This window comes from Rhinolophus hipposideros (genome assembly GCF_964194185.1).
Source record: "Rhinolophus hipposideros genome assembly, chromosome: 13".
Lineage (NCBI taxonomy): Eukaryota > Metazoa > Chordata > Mammalia > Chiroptera > Rhinolophidae > Rhinolophus > Rhinolophus hipposideros.
The window spans coordinates 7972829-7999885 of NC_138059.1; the positions used below are offsets into that span (position 1 = coordinate 7972829).

General features: G+C 43.7%; 1 protein-coding gene across 4 annotated transcripts in view; it reads left to right on the plus strand.

The window, feature by feature from the left end:
- ASAP1 (ArfGAP with SH3 domain, ankyrin repeat and PH domain 1) overlaps window positions 1-27057 on the plus strand; it is a 287158-nt gene that overhangs the window by 186148 nt on the left and 73953 nt on the right. For all 4 annotated transcript variants that reach the window (XM_081071137.1, XM_081071139.1, XM_081071140.1 and 1 more), the window contains 5 exons: window positions 3392-3537; window positions 19391-19465; window positions 19961-20010; window positions 24651-24780; window positions 25936-26021. In XM_081071137.1, coding sequence (XP_080927263.1) covers window positions 3392-3537; window positions 19391-19465; window positions 19961-20010; window positions 24651-24780; window positions 25936-26021 — 487 coding nt within the window. The remainder of the gene's footprint in view (window positions 1-3391; window positions 3538-19390; window positions 19466-19960; window positions 20011-24650; window positions 24781-25935; window positions 26022-27057) is intronic.

Genomic DNA, 27057 nt, shown 5'->3' on the forward strand with positions numbered 1-27057 from the left:
TAACACAGCGTTATCTTGCTCTCTGAAATGTCCTGAACAGGTCAGGCCATTTCCTGCCTCGTGGGTCCCTCTCATTCAGTCACACCCAGGCCTGTGACAGGGCCCCTCCACCCCCCCCCCCACCCCGTACCACCAAAGCCCTTTATTGTCCTCTTCTTGTCTGAACCCCTGAATTTACATTCCATTCAGATTGCTTCCTGGACTCTGTAAAGGCCCTTCCCTCCTTCGGCCCTCACTCTGTCCACCAGAATCATGAAGCATTCTGTAATACTTTCTTCGCTGGTTGGTGGGTACACGGATACTCTGTTAGTCTAAAGATTTTTACGTCATTTGAAATATTTTATAATTTGAAGCAAACAAGCCAAAAGCCTGATAATAGTGTTTTATTTACCACTGAGACACTTTTTTTGAAAGCACTTGGAATGGCAGCTGCATTCTCTTTTTGCTGGGCTCCAAAAGCAGGACATGGGCTGCTTGTCCTGCACCAGGTGGGCTGTGATTCTGAGTGTTGAGTGAGGCTCTTTGGCCTCCGACAGGAGGTGTCAGGGGTAGGTGCAGCTGAGGAGGGAGAGCAAGCACATGCATACTGTCTGTGAGCTGATGAGGCCTTTCTTTTGCGTTTTGCTGAGCCACTTCTCTGAGTGAACTTGGGCAGTAATCAGAGCTGCGTCTTATCTTTTTTAATATCTCAGCCTGAAATGCTGACATCCACTGTAGGCATTGTGAATTTTTAATGTGGTGATGATTGGAAGGCTGCTGGGGCCTCATTTTGTTTCACTGGACTGCTGTGACACTTATTTCCTGTGTTGCATTTCGACTTCCTTCCCCAGTTCAGACTCTTTTTTTGTTTCATGAGATCCATTGCTCCCGCTGGGTTACTCGGGGCCTGTGTGAGAGTGACATGTGTTAAAATTTCGTCTCAGTTATTGAACAAGAAGGGAATGCTTCTTAAGTTCCTAAAAAAGAAATCAACAAATCCACACCAACAGCTGTTTACTGAACTCCAGCTTCAGAAGCCTAGCTTGCTGAAAACGTTGCAGTGGTTTGTTGGGTAGAGATGCAGAGGTGAGCCAGAGGCGATCCCTGCAGCTCATGGTCTGGTGGCTGGGAAAGGTCTGCGCTTCACACAGATACGATGTGATGTGCTTGGAAAGTGGCGCAGAAGGGGTACAGAGAATTCTGGGCAAGGAAGGGTCATTGCCAACTAGGGGACGGCTTTATAAAGGAAAAGGTGTTGAATTAAGCCTTTAAAAAGATACGGTTGTGAGAGAGGGGATTTTGTTAGACACGTATTTGTTCGTTTATTCCTTCAGTAGATATTATACATCTACCGTGGGCTTCCCTGCAGATGTGTGCTTCCCTGTATGTCGCGGCAGAGGGAGAGAGGTGGAGAGGTGAACACCGGCATTAGAAATGCCTGTGCGTGACGGCAGTACCCATCACCTCCACGCACGTGTCTTTGGTTCGGCGCAAATTGCCTCCCATGCCTTATTCCTTCCAGGGTGTGGGGATGTGCGGTCCTCTTTTTCCATAAGCCTGCAAGAACTGGGAACCTAGATGTCCGTGACGGTGGTAGTGTCTGCTGTAAGAGTCGCAAGATCTGATGCACCATTTTATAGGCTCCCACTGGGTGCTGTGTAGAGAACAGGCTGAGGGAAAGCAAGAGCTGCAAGAAAGAGACTCCGGCAGGAAGGTTCTGCAGTGATCAAGGCAAGAGCTGATATTGGACAATAGTGATAGCCATGGGGATGGTGAGATGTTGTCCGCTGTTGGATATAATTGAAAGGTGGAGCCAGCAGCGTTTGCCAGTGAATTGGATCTGAGCCATGAGAAAGAAAAATCAAGTGTGACTTGGTGGGATTCAGCCTGAACAATTCTAAAAATGTATTTGCCATTAACTGAGATGTAGGGGACAGCAGAGAAAGGAGGCTTGGGGGCAGCATCAAGGGTTTGTGTCTAGCACGTTAAGATCAAACATAGTTATCAGGCATCCTCGTGCAGATACTGAGGAGGCAGTTGATTCATAAGTCTGTATTTCAGGGGTGGGATCTGGGCTGGGGATGTCAGCTGATAGGAGTTATTAAAAGCTGTGAGTTTAGGGGACATCCCGAAAGAGTGAACACTGAGAAAAAGAATAAAGGCCCAAAGCAGTCAGGGCTGTGCCACGTGATGAGGTCACATGATGGGCGCCTAACAGGGACAGTGGAGAAGGTCAGCCATGAGGTGCGAGGACAGTGAGGAGAGTACACTATCCTGGAAGCCAAGTAAATAAAGTGTTTTCACAAACGCATAGACACGGACAGCAGTATAAAGGTTCAGTGGAGAAGGTCAGCCTAACAGGGACAGTGGAGAAGGTCAGCCATGAGGTGCGAGGACAGTGAGGAGAGTACACTATCCTGGAAGCCAAGTAAATAAAGTGTTTTCACAAACGCATAGACACGGACAGCAGTATAAAGGTTCCCAGAGGGGAAGGGGGTGGGGGGCGAGTTCAAGGGGGTAAATGGGGTCAAATATATGGTGACAGAGGGAGATCAGACTCGGGGTGGTGAGCACACAATGCAAGATACAGGTGACGTATTACAGAATTGTACACAAAAATCTATATAATGTTATTAACCAGTGTCACCCCAACAAATTTAATTTTTTTAAAAAGAAAGTGCTTCAAGGAGGCGGGAGTTGTGATTTATGGAGCATTTACTCTTACGAGAAGCTTTTGTATATATTGTCTCAACTCATCAGCAGCACAATCTTGTAAAGTGTAAATTTGCTCCATTGCATAGATCAGAAAACCAAAGCTCAGAGTGAGGACGTTTGTTTACAAATATTTGATTAATACCTCACATATGCCAGCTGGGATTGTAGCCATAGAAGATGAAACACTAAGGTAGCCGCATGCTCCTAGGTGCGGTGAAGCCAAACTCAAGACCCAGCTCCATCCTATCCTCCCGGCACGCTTTGCACCAAGAGCTGGTGTGAGAAAGCCCTGGGACCTTAGACTAAATTGAAGGAAATTAAATTAGAACACATGGATTTTTCGTTTGCATTCCAAGATTAATTTTCTAAGAATTTGCCCCTTATTTCCTGATCATCATAGTTTCCTAATTGCTTGAAAAGGTGCTGATAATTTGACCCCTCAGCCAGTGGGGAGTCCGAGGAGTCATTGAAGCTGAGCGAGCTGAAGCCGTGGTAGAGAAACGGGGCACCTCCTTCGGTAAAGACTGAGTGAGAACTTCCAGTGCTCTGCTGAGCACCTTCTGGACATGTTCAGTAAATAATGGATGCAGTTTCTCTTTGCTGTCCTTGGAGAGTGTCTGGTGATCAGTAGTTATTCCGAATATCTCATCACTGTGGCAAATGATAGCTCAGCCTCCTCTTTCTTCTTCTCTTCTAGACCATGTACAGAATGAAGAGAACTATGCACAAGTTCTTGATAAGTTTGGAAGTAACTTTTTAAGTCGAGACAACCCCGATCTTGGCACTGCTTTTGTCAAGTTTTCTACTCTCACCAAGGAACTGTCCACGCTGCTGAAAAATCTGGTAAGCCGTTTCATATGGGACTTTGTCATGACAGCCAAAAGGCTTTCTCGTCTAGGCATGGAGTCCCGTGTAAAGAAAATACCACTGTGCAGTTCCTAGAATGTGTACCTCTGACCCAGCGGATAGCAGGGTGGGTAGATTTATTGAATCTGAGAGCAATGGGTTAACCTGAATTCTTTTCCACATTCTACCGCTGTTTTGTTTTTGTTTTAGGAAATGTTTAGCAACTCTGGCTAGTTGAAAGAGGGATCAGGATTTCTGTGTCAAACAGACCTGTTCCATCCCACTTGTGTGAAGATGATTTTGATCCCCAATTTAAAAATAAATAACTTCTCCCAACTCCCCACATCCTTTTAACCACCTACCAAGAAGAATATTTTGAGATTTAGGGAATCTGTGATTGCAGAAGTAGATGGCAAGAAGAATCCCCCAAAACCTGGGACACTGGAAGTGCAGGCCTTAGGAGGCAGACTTGGGGCGGGGGTGCTATTTGCCAGGCAGTGTTGTCTGGGTGTCGGCAGACTGTGCCCCCCTCACACTGTGTCCACTCTGTGTGGCACTACCACCCACACTTGCCTGTGGGGAATTTATTCAAGTTTCTTTCCCCCAAAGTCCCAAGAGATGGGGTACAGGGAGATTGAAAGGTGCCCAAAGGAGCACTGTATCCTGATTTCCTCAGCCTTCTTCTCCCGCAGTCTCGCGGGATTGCATCGGTGCTTCCTGTAAGGACCCAAAGCTCAAACTCAACATGTCGTGGCCCTGGGTCGGGTACTCGTATCAGATAGGCTTCTTGGCCTTATGCGCGAATCTTGTCACAAATCGATGTGATAAATGGCTGGCTTACAGATGAATACGCCCTCTTAGAAATGAAAACTAATATCCCATAGTATGGTATAGTAACCTGAATATTTGACTAATCAGAATACTCTTCCTTTTCCTATCATACCGGATAAATGTATGTGGATATGTGTGTCTTCCTGACAATTTAATTCTAATTAGTGGTGTAGGCCATTGAGTTAGTCTCACTCAGTGACAACTAATCTTAAAGATAATGAAGGTTAAAAATAGAAATTGGTCTTATTTTCAAAAACTTGAGGAAGGATAACTTTGAACTCCGCGCCTACATATTCCTACGCTTTGGGGTTGTTTTGATAAACCTGTAATATTTCTGTACGTTTTAAATTATTTAAGCCTCTTATTCAGAAGGGGCCTCTCATTTCTCCCTCTTCTGGGTGTTGCCTGCCTTTTGCTGGTGGCGTTGCTCAAAGGGTGGAATGGTGGGAAAAAAGGAAGTGAAAGCCTCTGACAATTCACTTTGGTAATAAGCAATAAAAGGCTTGCACGGGAGGAAGCTGTCTTCTCTGAGGTAGGTGTTTCCACAGGAATGTCTTCCTGACACCTCGTTTCCAGGAGACCAAGTGTATTTGGGTCAAGTCCAGAGCCATCATGTGCGCGTTTCCTGGACCGTCCCGTTTCTACCCTTGCCTACACCGTGCGTCCCTCCCCTCCCTGTATCTGCCAGCCACACCGGTCGGGGCTACTCAGGCGTCACTCATTGTGCATCTGCCTTCTGCCCTGCAAAGGCCACTGATACTTGCTGCACACTCTCAGAACTTGTACGTAATGTGTGGATTTCTTATTTAACAACTTACAGCAATCTCCCGGTTATTCTCTCTTTAACCCAGATGAGGAAACTGAGGCACACTGAGATTATGTAACTTGTTCGGGCACGCTACGAGGACACAGATGTGAGACTAAACACTCAGTCTCTGCAACCACCGTCTTTCCCACCCGACTCCACCTGCGCTGGGGGTCGTCTCCTTAACTCGAAGAGGTGCCCATCTAGCTATTCCCCTAACCATACCCAAGCTGAAGGCCTCCTTCTTCCGTGTCCGCTCCCCTGTAAGGAGTAGAAGTCTAAGAAAGATTTAACCTTGCAAGAAGACCCGGCACATTTAATTAAAAATATGAAAACAAGCATTTCCCCTTTGAAGTGGGAGCAGGTAGAAGAATCTGTCTGTACTGTAGTTGGTTACTAAGGGAGTGCTATTCTGATTGAATAAAGTCAGTCCCAGGAGGGTGTAGGACCTGACAACAGCCAGCCGCTTGCTGCTTCCCTTTTTTGTTTTTCCAGGAAAGGGAAGACGGGGCTTTGCCTTGGAGCAGAGGGTGCAGAAGAAGCCAAGCCCCCCAGGGAGGGAGGGGTTTCTGGGTCAGCTTGCAGCGCGTGCAGTCCCAGGCTGAGGAGTTTAGGGGCGCACTCCCCCTTGGAACATCCCCAGGAGAACCAGTATTTCTCAGAAGATTCAACAAAATTTTATTCACTTAGGTTAGTGAAGGCTGGAAACATTAAGCAAAAGTGGGTACAGTTGAAATTTAGAAAGTAAGATTTTAAAAGGACCCTTTCACATTTTTTAGGTGTTCTGATTGTATCCCCATTTCAACCAGCAAATACCAAATGTCTGTTTTATTTCAGTCTATAGTAATTACTGAAAAATAACATTAAGATAATTAAGATATTGCTTACAATGGGCATTGTAATCGTTTATATTAAATTCTTACTTTTATTGAGGAAAATGAAACGGGAGATTTTGGGGTCAGTTGTAGCTTTCTATTTTTGACTAACTACATAGGGAAAAACTTGCATTATTTGTGTTTGGGAGTTTCTGAAGGGTTGGACCTGAGAAATACCCACCCACTGAGTGACGGCGACTCTCAGTCACCATTTAGGTGTTTTTCGGAACTTTCAGTGATTGTGGAAGGAATGATGACGGAGTGAAATGTTCTGTGAAAACCCCCAGGAGCTGCACAGATGTTGGCATTAACAGCATACTGGGCTGAGACTGCTTTTTATTCACCAGCTTCTACTTTTAAACTGACAACGTCTGGACCGCAGAGAAGATTTTCCTTGTTGCTGATTACTTTGTACCAGAGTCAGGGTGAAGGTACCTGCTTCGCTTACTGCCCGTTGCCTCCACATCCTAGAAAATGGTTTTGACCTCGTAGTTTTTTATCTCGTCATATCAGAGAGAGAGGCTGGGAAATGGAGGTGGTGAGAGGAATATGGGTTTGGGTCTCTGTCTGACCTGGAATCCTAGCTCCCAGCTTGCTAGCTTTTATAGCCTTAGGCAAATCAACTGATGTCGAAAGAATAGTATCTGTTTCTTGGGAGTGGTGGGACTTCCTTGAGATCACATACAAGTCCTTAGGCACAGTAGCTGGCGCATGGAATTGGCTTTACAAATACAGCCAGCTTTTATTATCATGTACACCTTCTCATTTGATCTCTATGGCAACTCCCAGTGCAAAGGCAGCATGTATAGAAAGCCATCTCAGATAAGTGTACCGACTCTCCAAAACAATAATCTGCCTGGAAGTAGCGGAATTAGGGCTTGAGCTCATCTTTCCTGACTACCGATCAGATCCTGCAGTGTTTCCATGAGCTGCCCTCTCCCCCAAGTTACAAAGTGATGACCTTGCCTTTGTAGACTGGAGGCTAGCGACCCACCGGACATGACGCCAGGACCCTGTACCAGCGGTCATCAGACTCCTGTTTGCATTCAGCTGGCACAGCACTGTCTTACCCATTTTTCCCTGTCATTTCCCTCCTCAGTGAGTTATGGCCTATTGGAAAGAGCAAGTGTGGTAGCCAGTAGTTTTCGGCTTTTTGGTCTCAGGACCCCAATCTTCAAAATGCTTGAGGACACCGAAGAGTTTTGTTTTGTTTTGTTGTCTTCGTGGGCTATTTCTCTCCATACTAACTGTATTAGAATTTAAAACTGAGGAAACTTGAAATCTAGTGTTTTGTTGCCGTATGTTGTTTTGATCGAACTGGACAAAAAATACACAGCCTCCCACAGGTCTATATATTGGGAAGAAAGAGGAGTACTTTTCAGGTAATTATCGATATTCTTCTTTGATACGAGGTCAAAACTTGACGAGTGGTCGTTTCTTAAAAGTTGGTAGCATTATGAATCGAAATTATATATAAATGAACTTTAAGGATTCGGAAAGCTGACAAGCTCATGGTGACAGTACAAGTTTTCCAGCATTTTACCTTTTCTCTGAGAGCTCGCCGTGACAGGCTTACTTCATTCATTTTAGAGAAAATACCAATACCCAGGTCTCAATACCAACCGTTTGTTGGTCATTCTTTCAAGAAAAAAAATGGTGTTCCACGCAGAAACTAACAAACAAAACCGGCCAGTTCAGCTTGCAACTCAAAAGTCTGCTTAAGTGCTTTTTCTCAAGATAATCATCACGTTTTGTTTTGCCTTGGAAGTATCTGTGCGTACTTTGTTCACCGAGTAGTATAAAACAGACATACTGAAGGGTATATAATCAAATGAGTCAGTCTTACTGTTTCATCTCGGGCGTTCTTATATGAAATTCACCTTTTTTTTTTTTTTAACTGCAAGAACATGACCGTGAAGGTCGTGGTGACTAGTTTGTGACAATGCCTTGACTAAGGCACCAGCTCTTTCACCTCCATTATTGTTTGTACTATCAGTGCAAAAGTGAAAACAGTGCAAAAGTCAGATAAAGCCTTAGTGTTACTGAAACTGCTTTGACCTTGGGAACCTCGAGGGGCCTGTGGACCATGCCTTGAGAACCACCAGTATCAGAAATCAAAGGCTTTGTTGTGACTGCAGCCCCGCCAGTGAGGGGGTTAATGTTGCCTGACTTACAAGCATGAATTTCCTCCCTGGGAGAAGGAGAAAAAGTCCCTTCTCCACCTACCCTGTCGCGTGTGTGAGGTCACATCGTATCACCCACGTGACAACGTCTGCAAACTGTCCTTGAGTCACACACAGTGGATTGTTATGGTATTAATAGACTACATTAATATTAATAGCCACCGCAGCGGACTTTATCTATGTATTTTTTTTCCTTATAAAAAGAACACATGCCTCATGGGGAAAATTTAGAATACAAAGAGAAAATTGCAGTTTCTCGTTTATGTTTCCCTATCCATTAATATCGGAGGTTTACTTTTCTAGTGTGGTTTTCTGCATGTTCCTCCCTCCCCCTCACCCCCCGTATATGAAATCATGTGTCCCAAGCAACTTTGTATTTTGTTAAATTTCACTTAGTGTTGGCCTTAGAGCATACGCACTTTGCCTGCTTGGGACAAGTTATAGACTCGGAAGCTCGAGAGACTGACTTTCCAAGAACCCATGTGATGGCTTCTTCATCCTTGGTCGTTCAGCCCTCATGGCACCTGCAGTCTCGTCCACTCCGTATTGGGAGAGCCAGTGCTGGGACATCTGCTTGGTGGGGACCCAGGTGCTGGATCCGGAACAGGATCAGGGCCTTGCCTGTCCAGTGGGACTTCCCAAGTGAGAAGGTCTTTTGTCTTTTACTTCATGTTCTCTCTACCACTGTGGGCTTTTGACACCTCAAAATGAAAGGAGTGACTTTTTAATAAGAGAACCTTGCCATTTGTGTATTTTTCTGACGAAAGTCTAAGTCATCCAAAATTATAGAGATGGAGAACAGACCAGTGGTTCCCAGGGGCTGGAGAAGGGGGAGAGGGTGTGCCTGTGAAGGAGTGGCCCAAGGGAGTGCTAGTGTGTTGATGGTTAGTTCTCTCTCTTGACTGTGGTGATGGTAAACTGTCATGGAACTATACACAGGCATACCAAGAGAGCATGCAAAAACCCATGGCATCGGAGGAAGGTCTGTGGCCTAGCTCATTGTCTTGTGCAAATGTTGATTTCTGGGTTTTGATCGTGTACAATACACAGACAGACAGACAGACAGACAGACAGAGAGATGGAAGGCAGGCACGTGTAAGATGTTACTGTTGGGAGTAGCTGGTTGATGGGTACAAGGGACCTCTATTATTTTTGCAACTTTCTGTTGAGTCTATAATTGTTTTCAAAATAAAAAGGTTAAATATATAAATCATCAAAGTCTGGTCAGGGAGAGAAAGGGGGAAATCTTTAATAATATAGTTATCGTTATGTAAAAACTTCAGTGTGTAACAAATGAACAGACTCTCACTTCAGACCTCTGATCTGTAATCCCACTTGCGTTTCTCTTGTATTGGTTCTCTAAGTCAGTCTTTCTCCGACTTGCGAATTCCTCCCTCTAGTCGTCTTTTGTGCGGTCCCTATTCCCCAAAGGTGAAGTGTGAGCTGCTGCTTCCTCCCAGAAGTGAATCTGGCAGTCATGCAACGAGAAGTCTGGAGAAGGCTGCCACTTAGTGGTGACCAGGGAGATGTGAAAATGGATGACCAATTTCATCGATGTTGTTCATAATGTTTTTGTGCTGAGGTTTTAAGTGCATAGGCTTTTATGTGAGGTACCTGTCACAGGTCTGGTTCATGGTATATGCTTAGTAGAGCGTAGCATTTAAAAAGAAATTATTAGAAATATTTCTATAGTTGGCTTACCAATCTCTCTGAGTACAGCCTTCCTGCAGTTAAAGACACCTTGATAATCAAAACCATCTCCAGACATAACAAATTATTCATCATTCCTGGAGAAGAGGCTATTTCTTATTTCCATGCCTTTTTACCTCCTGTTCCTTCTACTTGGAATGCTCATTAGTAGTTAATGTGTTCATGATAAAGACTTTCTTTCCAATGCTGTTCCCTTGTTTAAAAAACCGGGAAAATCAAGCAGAATGCCCTTGAGGTTTAGCTGTTTCTAAGTATTTTTTGTTACTCATTTGATTAAATATACAATACAAAAATTATGTTCAATTTTTTTTTTTAACCATTTTAAGGAAAGCAGTAAAACATGGCTTGTTAAATAAACAGTGCTGTTCTATTCCCAGTGTCAGGCCATCGTGGCCTCTGATCCTGGCAAATACGTTAAGGAGTCAACAGAGAATTGCCTCCATTTAATTACCAAACCACAAAATGGGACCGGAAAGGAGTAACTGGTGGATTGAAATAGATTCTCAGTGGGCAGAGGAAAACCATCTCAACCATACCCCAAGAGCCCCAGTGTAGCAGTAGTTTTAGAAAGTATATGTAAAACCTCTTTTAAAATAGTACCCAGAAGGGTTGTAGCCCAGCCAGGACTCTCCAAGGCTCTGGCTTCTTCTCTTCCCTGAGCCTTTGGAAAGTTCTGTAGCTTGTATCAGAGCCTGAGCCTCCTTGAACAGTTAGAGGGCAGTTATTGCTTCAGAGCTGTTGAAGCAAAGATTTCTCCAGCTGCATAGCATTTCCTGTTTGCAATCTGACTGCAGGGTACTGTGGTTTGGGTTGAGGGGGTTATTTTTGGTTTTTATTTCTCTTCTTTTCTTCCCCTTCAGATGAGAATAGCTGGAAATGTGCAGGTTGGATCTGGATTTTGAGCAGATTATTTCCTCAAGTTCTGCTTTGAAATACTAAAACATGTAGAGAGCATGGGTATACTCAACAGTAAATTGGGAGCCCCTGGGTGCCCTGGATTATATCATACATTTAAAAGACCTCATCTTTTTGCAAAACTTCCATCATTGGAAGTTTTTAGCATTTGATCTGCCAGACATCCCCTCATGTCCTGACATGCTTCATTGCCAATTCATAACGTAGGACCTTTCATGAAATGAGATCCATCCATGTGGGTGGGAGGGTGTGGGTAAGAGGGAAGTTTTCTTTTTCCCTCTGTTAGAAAAGTTGCATATGTTCACTATAAAAATTTCAGAAATATGGAAAAAAATAAATAAGAAAGATCATTATATAATTGTGACTTGTAACTGTTAATACTCATTATAATACATCCTTTGAAACAATTTCAGAGATTTATACACAGCGATACTGTGTGTGTGGTGGGGGGGGAGGTGGAGAGAGAGAGAGAGAGAGAGAGATCTAAGTTCACAATCTCTTATCCAAAACCCTGGGGTAAGATGTGTATCAGAATTTAGAATTTACAGACTTCAGAAGGGTGACAGTGTATGTGCCATATATTATATAATACCCCCTCACCCCCCGTGACTTCTCAGCAGGTCCTCCTAAACACAATTTTATCTCTGCTGTGAAATATGTGAATATTTACATGAAGTGGGATAAATAAACACTCTGAAGAACCCCACCTCAAATCAGAGATTCCCACCAAATGAATTCAGGTCAAATCAGGTTTTGCTGCTAAATAAGTTGTTTTCTTTCTTTTTTTAAACAAACAACCTTGTCACGTACATACATCTGTAGCCTAATTTACACCTCACAACCGTACCAGGTCATAGCCATAATGAGTCCTATTTCACAGCTGACAAAACTGAGTCCAAGTGCTGAGTGGCTGTCAGAGCCCACTCAGACCCCCGTGACCATGCCTTCGAGCAGCCCATGGACTGCCTCTCAACAGACACGGGCTTAGTACAAAGTTTACTTTTAATGTAGTTAAGTACAAAGTATTGATGTAAAGAACAGCACGTGAAACAGTGGCACAGATGTTGCAAGAAGGAAGGCAGACCCTGTTCTATGGTAATTCACAGCCTTCTGTCTGCATGATCTTGGTTCTGGAAGCCTCCAGAGTCCCTTCTCCAGGCCCAAATCTGGAGGCTCACTGGAAAGAGCAAACGCAGGTATTTTCCTTGGCTAAGAGAATTCTGCCAAACTCAGCCTCACACTCCCTCCTTTGACCCCTTCCACTTCTGCTGGATTTCCCATTGGAAATCCCCAGCGTGGCCTCTTAGCCTGGATTCCGCCATTCCACCTACCACCTGCTTCCTGTTAAATGTTCCATCTTGGACTGATTTTGGATTCCTCCGCAGATGTGGCCTCTGACCTCTCCTCACCATAGCCCTTTGTCAAGGCCACTGGGCTGCTGTCAGCCAGCTCCGGGAGCACGGATTAGTGAGGGGAGCGTGGCTGCGCTTTAGCTTTGCTGTAGAAGCCAGGAGGGGGCTTTCACCATGTCCCCTGCCTGAGCATGTGCATGGGCCACATGTTCTGGATGGAAAAGCGTTCATTACATGTAACCCGTGGGGATGTCCGGTACACGTGTGTGTGTGAAAGGCTTGAAGGCATCCTGTGACGCAGAGACCTGTCCAAGTCAGAGACCTTTTCCTATTTCACTGACCGCACACCCTCTTGTGGTATAGGAAGCGGTAACTTCCCACGGAACCACTTTGAGAAACGCCGGCTTCGATGTTTTGCTGGACGATCCATTTCAATTATTGTGTTTGTTTGTTTTCATGGTATTCCATTTCACGCCTACACATGTAGAACTTATTTCTTATTTACATTTCAGTATGCAATTTCTGATTATTTAAGCTGTCTGCTTCTGTACACGTTGCCTCATTATTTTAGATTACACCTTTGTGTAATCTACCTTTCGGTTTAAACATGAAGAAACGGCCTCCTGATTCCATCTTGAGCTAGTAGCTTACTGCATCTTCCACTGAAAATGAATGGACCCTTTTATTGACTTCCTGCCCAGCCGTGTGAAGCAATTGGAAGTTCAGAGAGCCAGACGAAGTAGCCCGACTTTGAAGTCAGATAAAACTGAGTTCAAATCTCTGTTCCACTATTTCCCAAGCTAGGTCTCTGGAGGCAGATTCACTCACTCACTCATCCAGAAAGCAGGGATATTAAGAACGGCATCACCAAAGAGAGATCCTTGAGCTGAGCCATAAATGTGTAGTAGATAGTCATGAAACTATTCTTTTAGACTTTTCAAGGCTCTTCTCCTTAAAGAGAAACATTAAACAGCGTTCGGCATTGGTTGATACACTTGGATTTAGAGAGTGAGGTGAAAAGAAAGTCTATACGTCAGTATTTGAAAAAAAAGAAAAGACTTTCTAAATCGTGGCCTTGACTTCAGCCAGCAGTTTTTCAGGTGTCCACTCTGTTCCAAGCTCCATGCTAAGCTTGTCTGATACTCTGTTTAAGAGACTGCTTCTGCAGAATATTTTAATAATTTACACGAAAGTGCTACTTAATTTTATAGAGAAAGATGGGCATGGGTAGAGGGCCAGATTCTCTAAACTTCCTGCTTTTTGTTGCCCACAAGTAGAGAAAACTTACTTGGGTTTCCTGGCATCAGTTGGCATCACAGGTGTAATACCAAAGAAGGATGGCCTTGAAATATATCACGATGGCAAGTGTCGCAGCCACCGTTTAGGTAAATTCTTTGACTTGTAAACTCCCGTGAGGATCAAGTGAAGTGACCGTTGAAGCATGAAGGAGTGGACCAAGCAGACAGAGGGGGGCTGTGCAGGCACAGGCATCAGTAGATGTCTCTGTTTTCTTGTGAGGTAAACGAAGACCGTGCCGTCTACTCAGAGGCATCGCCATGTCCTCCCGGGATGTGGTGAGCGCAGTGTGCGTGTCGATTTCCTTTATTAGATTTTTAAATTATGTTACAAAAGTGCTTCCTAAGTACAAGTTTGTTGTAAAACATACAATGTGCGATAAAGATGTTAGGTGAAGGCAAAGAAAATGTGATTTGATATCACTTACAGCATGGTTTTGTTCTAGTTTAAACATAGCAAATTATACATGACATTGCATGGAAATGAAATTAACGGTCGGAAAGTTGACCGTGAACTAACTGATTAATCATTTCAAGCAGAATAAAGAAATCCTTAAGGTTGGGATGTCTTTTTTTAACCAAAGCATAGCTATCTAGGCTTTTTTTTGGGTTCCTTTTGCTTTTCCATTCATCTTATAAAACTTAGCTATTCTCCCTTTTCTTATAATTACCCTCAAATGAAATCAGATGCCGCGCGTAAAGCTAAGGAAAATGGTGCTTTCGTTTCCACTCTTGATGTAGGAGATGGCGTTAAATGTAACCCACCATTTACTTACATTGACTTGGCCAAAATATAACTGCATTATGTTACGTTATGGAAGTCTCGTATTCCCCAATATTCCTACACCTACCCATTTTTCTCTGTAAAACTGCCAGTAGGTCTGTGCTTTGCACTTGAATTCAGTCTAGTCGGTTCCTGATGCCTTTAGCATAATGGTATGATTCGATTCCCACCTTTCCTTAGGTCTTAACCAGATCTCCCAAAGCATTCACTCACTTCTGTCCATTTTTCAGGGTAATGATGTCTTAGACCCTAGGCCAGTGATTTCTACTTTCTGATTGTAGATCTTCTTTTCTCTCTAAAGGAACTTTGAACAGCCATTAGGCTAAGGCAGTGGTGCCCAAATTTGACCTTGCATCCATTTTCTCTAGAAAGTTTATTTAAATGTAGGTCACTGGGCCCCGCCCTCAGCATGTCTGATTGGCTAGTTTTGAGATTTCATTTCTAACAGGTTTGCAGATGGCGCTGATGCTGTTTGTGGCCTAAGGACCACAGTTTGAGAACCACTCGTAGGGATTGTCATTCTGGACAGAGATCCAGAATTCCCTAGGGTTGTAGAGAAGCTGTGATTTTGTTCCTTCAAATTCACTACCTAATTATTTTTGCTTTTATACATGCCATCTGGTTTAAAACATGGATTAACAAATCAAACAAGTTGAATGAGAAATGGGCTGCTGGTTGATTATATCGCCCTCTTGTGTTTCTGTGTCATATTTCTTTTTAATAACTTGCTGAATACAAACATAATGCCAGCTTTCATCTGTGTTGGATTTGTACGTGCCCTCAGCAGTAGGTACTCTTAGTTTCCCCTCAATGTGTAAGCAACCAAATAAACTAAAGCTTAATTTAATAGGTTAGTTACCGCTGCTAATAACGGTTTATTCATATATGTAGTGTGTTACAGTCCTCAAAACTTTCTGCTGTCTTGCAAAAAGATAGGCCGTAAGTGGTTCATTGGCTTTGGCGTTAGACCCAGGTTGTGGTTTGACCCCTCCACTTAACGAGCCACGTGTGTCTGAACAGATGACCAGTAACACCTTGCAGGTGACAGGAGCAGCCAGCGAAGCATGTACTCACTGCGAGGCGACAGCTTCGTTGGTGTTGCTTTTCCCTGGTCCTCTCACACCAGCATGGGCAAAGGTGCTGGAATGCCCATTGTAGAATCAGGAAACCGGGTCAGCAAGGTGAAACAGTTAGCCACAGTCACCCCAGGCCCAGGGTGATGAGTGGCCACGTGCCTCTGGGATTTTCTCTGTATCATAAATACCCTGGGAAACGGCTGATGACAAACGAGGCCCCAGTTTTAAGTAGCTCAAAGGTGGTAAATAGCTCTCTAGCGCGTGAAGGAGTTAACAGTCTAGACAGAATATCTCTTTATGCCAGGGAAGTGTCAGCTTAACTGCTGGGAGCTGGCTCATTGTTTTAATTAGATTTTTCCAATGTGTTGAGCACGTCAGTGGATTTGCATTAGCCTTACTTTCAGCGAAACTTTCTGTCTATAGAGGGGAAGGAAAGAGAACCAATGGGCGGTGAAGGGAGAATGTCAGAATGAACGCAGATGACAAAGCAGGCCAGTTACATCCTCGTTAATTGGCACGGTCCCGTATGCAGGCCAGTGACATGGAGGCACTAAGCCAGGCTATGCTGCCCTTCCTGCCCGCACACTGCCACCTCCCTGCCCCTCTCCCTGAGCTCCAGAGGGCAGCACGCAGGCCCACCCAGGCATGCCAGAAATTACAGGACACTGTGACCCACGGTGCCTTGGCCCCTGTGGTGGGATCTTGTCAGTCAGAGAACAACACAGGTGAGATGCCGCCTTCCAGAAAGGAAAGGTGCGCCATGAGCCAATAAACAAATGAACATGGTCGTTTCATTTGGGGCTGTGTGTGTGTGTGTGTGTGTGTTTATATCCACAGAGAAAAAGTGTCCTTCATCACCAGCAACCGGGATGACGGGGGCTGTTGGACTATTGGTATAATGTCTGGTAGTGTCTAAGCAATTGTAAGGAGTAAGGGGTTATTTTTGTCAAAGCCAATATTAATTACAGTTTATTTGCTTAGACAAGTCACTTTTGCCTCATGGAAGGACAGACCTCAGCTTCCTCCCATCTGATTTATTCCCAATTTCTGGCTGGGCTGGATGGCTGCACTCATTGGGGAGATAGCCTGTCTGTAAGGGAGTAGAGAGCAGTTTGTTTGGAAAGCAGATAGACTTACCACACCTACACATCATTCCCGAAGTGGTTTTTAATGTGTTGTTGGCTTAATAAAATGGAAAAAGATGTACTTTTTCAAACGTGCTCTTCCATCTCTTGTCATCTGGAATCACTTAAAGAACTTACGTTGATTCAACTTTATCATGAAAGGAAAGGAAATGTGTGGGAGGCGAGTAAATGGGAATAGAGTCATCTATACAATTTTCGTTAAAAAAAAATGGAAAATAAGTCTATAATACATAGGAAAGGCTTTTTTTAAAACCCATGTAAGATAACAAAAGTGCCACAGGAAGTTTGTCCCCCCGTATTATTATCGTATCATGCTGGCGGCGGCACAGTACCTGTGGAAGCGCCTTGGTTACACGTCAGTTTTGCTCAGTTTTGCGAGTCTTGCTCAGGCCATGAAAGGGAGTCCTGGAAGGATTAGAAAATTTTAAAAATAATTTTTAAAAAACAGGAAAATGAGGGAAATCTGTCAACTGTGAAGTCATGCGATTCATCTCTATCACAGAGCAATACCTTAAGATATCTGAGAAAATAGCTTCTGTCTCCAAGGAAGGAAATTTTGTTTTGCCCCTCAGTAAGTAATCGCTACACGTTTCCTCCTCTTGAGATTGGTCTGCTTTCTCTGTACCTTCTCTCTGTATCTTTATAATGGCAGGTAGTTACAATTCACTTTTCACTTGAAACAGTCTTCTTTGCCAGTTTTTCTAAATGACCCTCCTTTTTCCTGAGAAGTAAGCTGGGAAGAGTTCGTAAGTTTTACATATGTTTCCTGTGGCCTTTTCTTATAGGCTTGTCATTTGGGAAGATTCTGGAGTTATACTACACAATATTTTGCCTTCTTGGTTTCTCATCAACCCCCAAGAGTATGTATGTGGATAACCACAGAGAAATTCTTAATTCTTGGGGTTTTCCATCAAGGCAGCTACAGCCCACCACCTCCTGCCCCATGCCTGACCACGATGACAACACTGAAAGGGTGAAACATGTGTCATGTGTTTGTTGTGTGGTCAGTCCATGACTTTGAGGGACTTTTCCTTCCAAACAAGCCCCCCCATTCAGTACTAACCACAGAATTTCATAATTCTTTTATTGTTGTTTTTCTCATACAGCTTTCAGATCAAGGTGGCAATAATATTATGGGTTTAGGTTTTTTTTCCTGCTTCATTTCACAAAGGATTTGAGGCATTGGGGACTAAACATTAGAAGTGGTTCATAAGCTCTGTCTTTTCATTTTTATTTTAATTTTTTTAGAATTTTTACTTTTTTGAATAAATAGTATCGTACATGTTACCAAAACTTGAAAAACAATGCAAAAAAATACAGAGTAAAAAGCTGCTCCCCCACTATCTCCCCTTGCCCACCCAGGTTCCATCCCTGACAGGAGCCAGTATCAGCAGGTTTCTGTATCCTTTCAGAAATAATTTAAGCATAGACATATTTTTTCTTATTTTTTTTAAATTTATTTATTGGGGTGAAAATTGTTAATGAAATTACATAATTTCAGGTGTACAATTCTGTATTACATCATCTATAAATCCCATTGTGTGTTCACCACCCAGAGTCAGTTCTCCTTCCATCACCATATATTTGATGCCCTTTACCCTCATCTCCCTCCCCCCACCCTTTTTTCTTATTTTTATATTAATTTTTGTACACAATGAATACTGTTTTATACTTTGCTCTTATCACATCACTTATCTTGGAGGTGTTTTTAAAGTTAGACATAAAGACCTTTCTCATATTACAGCTGTTTAGAGCTTCCATAATCTGTTAGCCAGTCCCCTATTGATAAGCACTAACCATTCCATCACTGTAAACAGTCCTGTAGAGAACCTTATACACACACGATTCTGTACTTCCTTTACTCTGCATGTATTTATTGAGCCTCTACTCTGGGCTAGGCCGTGTTCTAAGTTCTGGAAATACAGCGGTGAACATACAGACCTTACTGGCAAAGAGCTTTCATGCAGACTGGGGACACAGCAAACAAATAAGGAAACAAGTACATCTATAAATGGTTGGGGACGTTTCGTTACACCATTCGTGAGGTGCTGTGGGAACTTCTTATCTACATCAATCAGCCTGCGGTAAAGCTGGTTTGTTATATGTTCCTTCTCTTGAAGCAGCAGAGCCTATCGATGATGAAGTGAGGACTTGCTACAGAGTTGGAATCTCCTAGAACACAAACTGTAAAACCCTCTCAGTGCATCTTTTGCCCTTGCCCACCCCTCCCTTGGTGTCCCTGCCACCCGTCTCTGCACTGCGTAGCAGCTCCATCTCATTCCTCTGTAGACTCTTCTTTGTACCGTCTTAAAGTCAAGGAGACACTGGTCACTGCCTCGGGACACTGGAAAACCACGCACCCCTGTTGCAGACGGCACTTCCTAAATACGGTTCTTTTTCACAGAACCTGGGCACTAAGGATGCACTCGGGAGCAGGCCCGCTGAGGGCCTGCCCGCCCTGAGCTTGTGTCCTGGTGGGAGAGACCACACACATTCAAAGTTAGCGATTTCAGACAGTGGTGAGCGCCAGTGCTATAATCCCCTCCTTACTCTGCCGGAGGCATTTGAAGGAAAGTCGAATGAAGACCTCCCATCCCAGCAGGAAACAAGGAAAGTTCTATGATTTGAGGAATTACCTGTGCACGTGTCCATATGCTGCAGCACGTGGATCCGCTCACAGCTCCCACTCCCACTGGCCGCGGACGGGTCCTGCCTGGTAGGCGGGGTGCCGCGTGCGAAGCCCTCATGCAGAGCCCGGTGCCCCCGGCCGTGCCACCCGGCCCGCGCCAGCGGGGCTCGCTGTTCCTTGTTAACTCGTTCCTTGTTAACTTGTTAACGCTCTCCTTGTTAACTCGCCTCATCTCTGCTTTGTTTTTCAGCTCCAGGGGCTGAGCCACAACGTCATCTTCACCTTGGACTCCTTACTCAAGGGGGACCTGAAGGGGGTCAAGGGAGTAAGTGTTGGAAACTTGACTTTCACTGTAACTTGAAAGGACGGATTGTTTTCTTCTCTTTGAAGATCATAGTGGTACTTGTATTGGAAAGGCTCTCTGAACATTTTTAGCATAAAAAGTGTTGTTAGAAAAGGATCTTCGGGAAAGACGTGCCACTTCACATAATGTTACTGGCTGAGCGAGAGGGTTGGTGAGAACCTGAGTGGTGGGGGGGGGATCTGCACCTGGGTCTTGGTGCCCCCTGTGTACCCCCATCACCCAGAACTGCAGGGCGCTGCCTCGTCCACGTGGCCAGGAATGCCCGCCCTCCCGACTCCCTTACGCCTCTCCTTGTGGGTAATAAATAGTGTGAAGTGCATGCAAGTGTCTTGTGTAACATTTCAAACATCCTATAAAGGAAAGCATTTTTGCTAAGATGTTATTTGAAAATGATTTATTGTCCTTTAAGCAAAACTACATGTAGTTGCAATTTCAATTCCATTTTTCCTTTCCTAGGATCTCAAGAAGCCATTTGACAAAGCTTGGAAAGATTATGAGACAAAGTTGTAAGTGGCCTTTTTGTTTTGTTTTGGTTTGGTTTGGTTTTTGTTATGTTGTCGTGAGTTTCCTAAGATAAAGAAAAGGTGGAAGCAGGACAGAACCCTTAACTAAGATCTTCTGGACAGAAAACTGGTTTAGTCCATGCTCGTAAGGGCTAACAACTTTGAACCAGTTAGAAGTGGTTACCTCGCCGTGCCGGTTATCTGGAGGGAGCTGTACTGGTGCTGTCAAGTATTTTGGCATTCACGGCTCACATTGACCATCAGGTTGTAGGTCTACGACTGGGGCAACTTTTCTCTCGTTATAGTCAGCATATCGCTTAGACCATTTACACTTCTAGACAGCACAGCAGTTGGGAAATAATAAAACTGTAGCGAGTGCTTGTGACATCTTTCTTCCTGCCCAGGCCTGTGGGAAGTGTCACGTGCGTGACCTCCTCACCCCGACCCCAACCGTGGGCAGCTTTCGCTATGTGTTCATAGATCAGGAAACTGAAGCTGGAGAGGCTCAGGAGCTTACAGAAGATCATGACACCGTGTGACCCCGGAACCAGAATGGGCGCCCTACATGATGGGGTTATTGTGAGGGATCAGGGAGGTAATGCACGTGGGACACGTGGCGTGGGCCAGCTCCCGTCCTACAGCACGGGCCACACCACGTTCCGTAATCACCGTTACTCTGTGACATTTGTACCACCGACTGTGGGGGCGATGGGAGGAGAAGCGTTTAATGAAAATCGTAGCTGTAACCTTGGAGAACTACAAACGGAAGAGAACAAAAGCATTTCCGTAGGTGACAGTAACAGCAAAGTGAAAACACAAGCAAAAGAAAAACACTTAAATCTTTTCCTCCCAAACTACTTTCATAATTGCTTGCGTAATATGTGCATTGTTGGAGACTTGCTGGTTTAGGACTACTTTTTGAGCGTTGACAGTTATAAATGCAACGGAGAACAAAAAGACCCTCACAGTGGTCAGTGGATGTAGAATGCTGCATCATCCCGACTCTCTCTCTGAAAGTGGGTCCTGACGCTCATGCTTGTGAGCTGAGTCCTCGTCTGCCCAGAGGCGGCTGCGTGCACCGGGTCCAGGATACAGCTAAGTAGTCGTACTTACTAGAGAGGAAGGGCGGCGGTTCACAAAAGGGGAGAAAAACATTTTGCTCTGGATTTGTTGTGGAATGTATCTCCTCTGTAGGACATAGGAAGGACAAAACAAAATAAATGCTTTGTCAACTGAAGTGCGACCAGTATTGGCATATAAAACTCTGTATTTATATAAAAATCTGTGTGTTGGTTGAAGACCGCGTAGTTCCTGGTGGTCAGCATTAGGAGTGTCGTAGAACAGAAAGCATGCTAAGAGGACCCAGGCGCTCTTCCCAGCCCTTCTCTCAGAGGCTGTGTGGACTTGTCTGAGCACTTGTCTGTGTTGTCCTCAGAATCTGAACGTGGTGCGTTTATGTTGTACCTCATGATACAGGATTCTCCTCCTAATGAGGAAGGGGAGAGTGGATGTGAAGTAGGCAGTGAGAAACACTGCGTGGAAACACGCAGCACATAGTCCTCTGCCCAGCCCTTCCTACCTCCTGGTTTCCCTCCTTTTTCCAACTCTCACCTGTCCCTGGCTTGTTTGTCTCCACGTTCCTCAGCACTCGCTTGCCATTCTTTTCTTGGTTCATCGTGGTGTGTGCTGTGGTAGAGGAGGATTTGGCTCTCTGGCAGAGCCACCACCCCCATCCCTTTTCCTGCCACCCATTCGTCCAGTATGATGCGTACAACAATTTGGTTAAGCCCGTTGTTCATGTTTACATTTCCGTGAGTGTAAGTATTCATTGCCAGTCTCCATGATGTGGTATGATGGAATTTCCATTCTTATAGTGCAATTTTTTGCTTTTTCTTACTGAAGTGATTGCCTCCTTTCTTCATTTGCTTAGGTCTATATGAATCTTTTGTTGAATTTCTACCTGTTCCAACAGATGTCCGACACCTATCAATAATATTTCTGTTTCGAAAATACATGATATATATTATTAGAAATATTAGATATCTTTAGCATTAAATTCTCTGTCAGGTCCTTTTGTCTCCTGGAGACGTCCTTCCAGAGCCCTTCAGATCAGTGCAGCTGTCATCCTGGGGCTGCCCCCGAGTGGTAGACCTCCTCCTTCCTCTTTCCAGGTCAAGTACCACATTTGCTGACACAGTACCTCCTGTCCCTTCCAGGGAACAGCTCTAAAGGGGGTAAAATTTTCAGGTTTTGGCACATCCCAAAATACCTTCATTCTGCCATCACACAGAATGAGAATGTGGCTGAATGTAAGGTTCTAACTTCGTAATCATTTTCTCAAAATGTCAAAAGCGTTACTTCATTGTTAATGAAAAAACCTGATGCCGCTCTGATTCCCATTTCTTTATCTATGACATGTTGGGGCTTGGAGGGGGGAGGTTGTTGTTTATGTTCAGTTAGAAAAGGTTGAAATATTCTCTTTATAAAAGATTTTACCAAGTTTCTTCATGTGCCATGGGGTGTGCATTAACCTATTTGCAATTTTTAGTTCTTCAGTTCTGAAAAAATTTCTTGCAATTCCTCTTATCTGTTTGTTTCTTCTTACTTTTCTAAAACTCCTCATCATATAATGTTGGACTTTCTAGGTTGTTCTTATAATTTTCTTCTCTTTTCTGTTCTATTTGTCTGTGTTATGTTTTAGGTTATTTCTTCAACCTTTCTTTCCCACTGTTTCGGTTGACCGTTTTTTGTTAGCCATCATATTTTAAATTTCTAAAAACTATTTTTCTCAGTTGGGTTTTAGTGTATGTTTTTTGGTTTGGGTTTTTTGTGTGTTTTTTTTCTTTTGCCTTTTAGTAGTTTCTTTTCTTGTTTCATAGATGCACTATTTTAGCTCTCTGAGGATTTGGTTACATTTTATGAAATTTTTCTGCTCCCTTATTGCCACTGGTTCTCTACACCCCACCCCTACTGTTTTTTAATTTGATCTCTCACTTTCATTTTGGAGCCCCTTCTCACTTTCATTTTGGAGCTTTTACTCCTTGACTGCCTGTTCACATTGCAGAGTATGGCACCCAAAAGTTGATTGAAACGTCATATATATCAGCAAGGCTGTGTCAAGAAGGCAGTGAACTGCCTCTTTAGGTTTTAAATTTTAGGATGTCAAGACAGCTTTCCTATCAGGAGTATTTTAAATGTCAGCATCTAGAAGTCTGTCTTCTGGGACCATTCAGTTCCCTCAGCCCCTTGTCTAGCAATTACATATGATAGCTTTCTTTCTGGGAGCTACACAGGCCAGGAACGCAGGGAGCCCTGTCATTTGGGGTGCAGACTTTCTCCTTTTAGACCTCTTCCAAATGTTTGTACAATTCTCTCTCATCCTTTTTTGCCTCCAGTTCTTGTCTTTGGGGCGTTGTATTTTTTTAATGACTTTTTCATTTTAGTGGGATTGCCGACGAAAGAAGAAATAAACACATGCGGTCAAGTCACCATGCTAACCCAGAAGTCTATTATTGCCATTAAGTTATCTGGCCCCTCTTCTCAAGTGTCTGGAGCGTCCTGCTTTTCTCCCCACCCAGGCCAGTAGGGAGAGAGCTGAGGTTTAATTTCTTTCTGGTAAAATCACTACAGTCACGCCTATGTGACTGCCACGGTGACATGATGAAAGAGCTGCTTAGACATAGCATTTGTGTATTAGGGTGAATCCCAACCAGAGTTTGTAGTGTATTTTCCATTGACTGGGTTGATAGGTTGAATTTCCACTGTTTGAATAATAGACAAGGATATTGGCTTTTTTTGGAGCGTGATTCCCCCCCACCACAATGCAAAAAAGAAGAGTTGAAGCCTAAATCAGTTAGTCTTTGTATTCACAACTCGAAATGACAGGCTGTTTCTGAAATTAAAAGTCTGTTTTCAAGTCAAATGGATTTTTGGAAAGAGGGCTGTGACCGACCTTTGGTATTATTACAGGGGTGTCACCTATCCCAGCCAAGCATTAGCCTTGGGTTCTGTGGGATTAATGTGGGGCCTCCTCCTTATTTTCTGGGTCCCTCTCACCCCCTTCGCCACTGAAGAATATTTTCATAGGATTCTAAATTATAGACTGAGATTTCTCCCAGTCTTTATTTTGTTCAATCCAGGAGCAGGTGGTTGAATGATTAAAATAACTTACTAGGTATGGAAACAGCCTGGGTTTAGAGAAATACTGGAATTGACCTTTGACTGACTTGTGAATGTCCACAAAGAGCGACCCATGACATTCCTTGTCTCGAAATAAGTCTCATCACTTGTTGATTATCAAAATATGCCTCAGTTCTCCAACTTTCTCATTCTTTGGCCTCGTAAAGTACTTTTCCCAAGAAAAAGTAAACGGTCAAAATGTCTTCATGCCAACGAACGTTTAAGAATTTTATGTGACTCCATCCCTGTGTGAGACCAAAATTAAAACCTGAGAAGTTTCCTAGGTGAAATGCCATAGTGTGCATTTGTTGTCTTTGAAATTAAGAGTTGATTGCTGCTCCTAACTGAAGAGTTCCTGCCTCTTCACTCTAGTAATTAAGAAACAATGAAGCAGCTGTCATTGATGGAAAGACGTGTGTGTGCGTTTGCGTGTGTTTTAACGATGCCGTCTGCTCTGATTACAGTACAAAAATCGAGAAGGAGAAGAGAGAGCATGCCAAACAGCACGGCATGATCCGCACAGAGATCACCGGGGCCGAGATTGCTGAAGAGATGGAGAAGGAACGACACCTCTTTCAGCTCCAAATGTGCGAGGTAAGAACGGACCTTTCAACCTTTTGCCTAGAATTCCATTCACTGTCACCCTTCGTGCCAGTCAACAGTTTTTATGCTTACAACCAGGCTGGGTGTGACTATTAAAGGAAGGGCTGTTTCTTAAGGTTCTAATCTCCATTTTTCTCCAAGCCTTTTGGGACCGGCCGTTTCACTGTTGTCTCATACTTTGAGCCTTGGTTCTATGGGGCTCTTTAAGCCAAAACAGGATTCTTTGGTGAGAACTTTCATGTTGCTTGTGAGTGACTGTGGGGAAAAATTGGGGGTGTGGGGTAACACTGGTGAATATTAAGTTTTACTGGGACAGGTCTAGAGCATGTTTTTTTTTTAACCACGTGTCCAGTTTGAGTGAAAGCTTAAACGAAGTAGTCATTAAGAAAAGTCTATGAATTCATGAAAAAAAAACCAAAATGCAATGAACAGCATGTTGCCTTAGAGCAGTGGTTCTCAAACTGTGTTCTGTTGAACACTGGACTCCTTAACCTGGAGACCAGCCAGTTTTTCTTAAGTTTTTTGTTTTGTTCTTTCGTCATAAACTTCTGGCTCCTCCTTGAATTTGTCTGCTCACAAACACTTCCACACAATAAAATGGGAACAAGAAGCAAACAATAGCAACAGAAAATTTTAGCCAGTCGTGAAAATCAGAGCCAATAGTGTTAGCACATAAACTAATGGTGTGTTATTTTTATTCTTTCATTGTTTCATAACAAACATTCTTTCTAATTCACCTGCTTGGTCTAAATGTCCTAGTATCTTATGGCACTTTCCTTGAAGAGAATACTGTTTGACTTGTTTTCTGCCAAGAACAGGCCCTCTCTTTCGGGTTCTGACCACGTGAAACCTGAGTTTGAGACCCTCTGCACCAGAGGAAATAATTATTCCAGAATGCTTTGCTGTGTCTGACTTCTGTTTGTCTAGTAAACTGATCTGAAGCATTTATGAAACGCTAACACGCTAACCGGTGTGTTTTATACACTGTGAGTGTGCCAGATCTGCCTTCCCTAAATTGAGCTCACACTGTCTGAAGGCCCAGGAACCTGTGCAGATTCACGACTCGTCTGCTGCCACCCACACAGAAGCAGGACTGAAGAAACTTGTCTGTAATGATCAATATCCAATTCTGTTTTATTTCCACAGTATCTCATTAAAGTGAATGAAATCAAGACTAAAAAGGGTGTGGATCTGCTGCAGAACCTTATCAAGTATTACCATGCACAGTGCAAGTAAGTGGAATATGGTCTTCGTGATTGTTATTCCCACCCAGGCCCCTTCCCTACGCTGGTTTTCTTAATTTTCTCTTTTCCTGTCTTCATTTGGTCACTGTATATAGTGACATAATAACTTCCACAGCCAAATGATACGAAGTAGTATTGTCTTCCATCTTCAGTGTTTTCTATAAACCAGTAACTCAGTTCAGTGCAACCATTTGGCTACTTGAAAATGCTGTCTCACTGACAAATGCTGACATTGGCCTCAACAGCCGGTGGAGCTCTTGTTACAAATACTTGAGTTCCTGTCACCGAAGAGGCCTTCTGTTTTGTTTTTTCATCATCTAAATGAAGTGAAATGAAATAATTTCAGCACTAGGAATACCGTGCATTTCTACTTGGGTTCCTTTCTGACTGCTGGTACACGTTGAGAGAAATTCATTGTTCTATACCGGCCCCATTTTTGTTTGTTCACATTGCAGAGCTACTTTTTTATTATGTTTGAGATCCTATGGTACCACATTTGCTTATTTGCTTCTTGTTTACTTCCTTATTGGGTGAGCTTTTGTCGGTTTTCTGGTAGAGTGTTTATGGGACATGCACAGGCCTGAGTCAGACAGATGGAAGAGTTCAGATCCGGGCTCTCCAGCTGGTGACCACATGAACCTTATCAGCCTCAGCGTCCTCATCTGTCGAGTGGGGTTCTGCTTCGTAGACCCACCTCGGGTTTTGAGAGAACGTGCGAATTCAATGAGATGGTCAGGCATATGCAGGGCTCAGCCCAGTGTCTGCCACACTGAACGTGTTTCCTGCCATGATACTTCCGAGTGGCATTAAAACCATCCATCCACGGACTTTATTGTACAGAGTGTTTCCCTTCAGGACCAGCTTTTTAATGATCCAGTTGTTGTTTATGTAAATTTGATTGAACTCTTTCCCTCTTTTCAAAGTAAATTCCACCTTGTGCAAATGTGTTTCTGATATAAAAATAATACATTTCAGTGGAAAGAGTTTCACGTTGAAAACATAATTTCACCTTTGGCAACCTCGC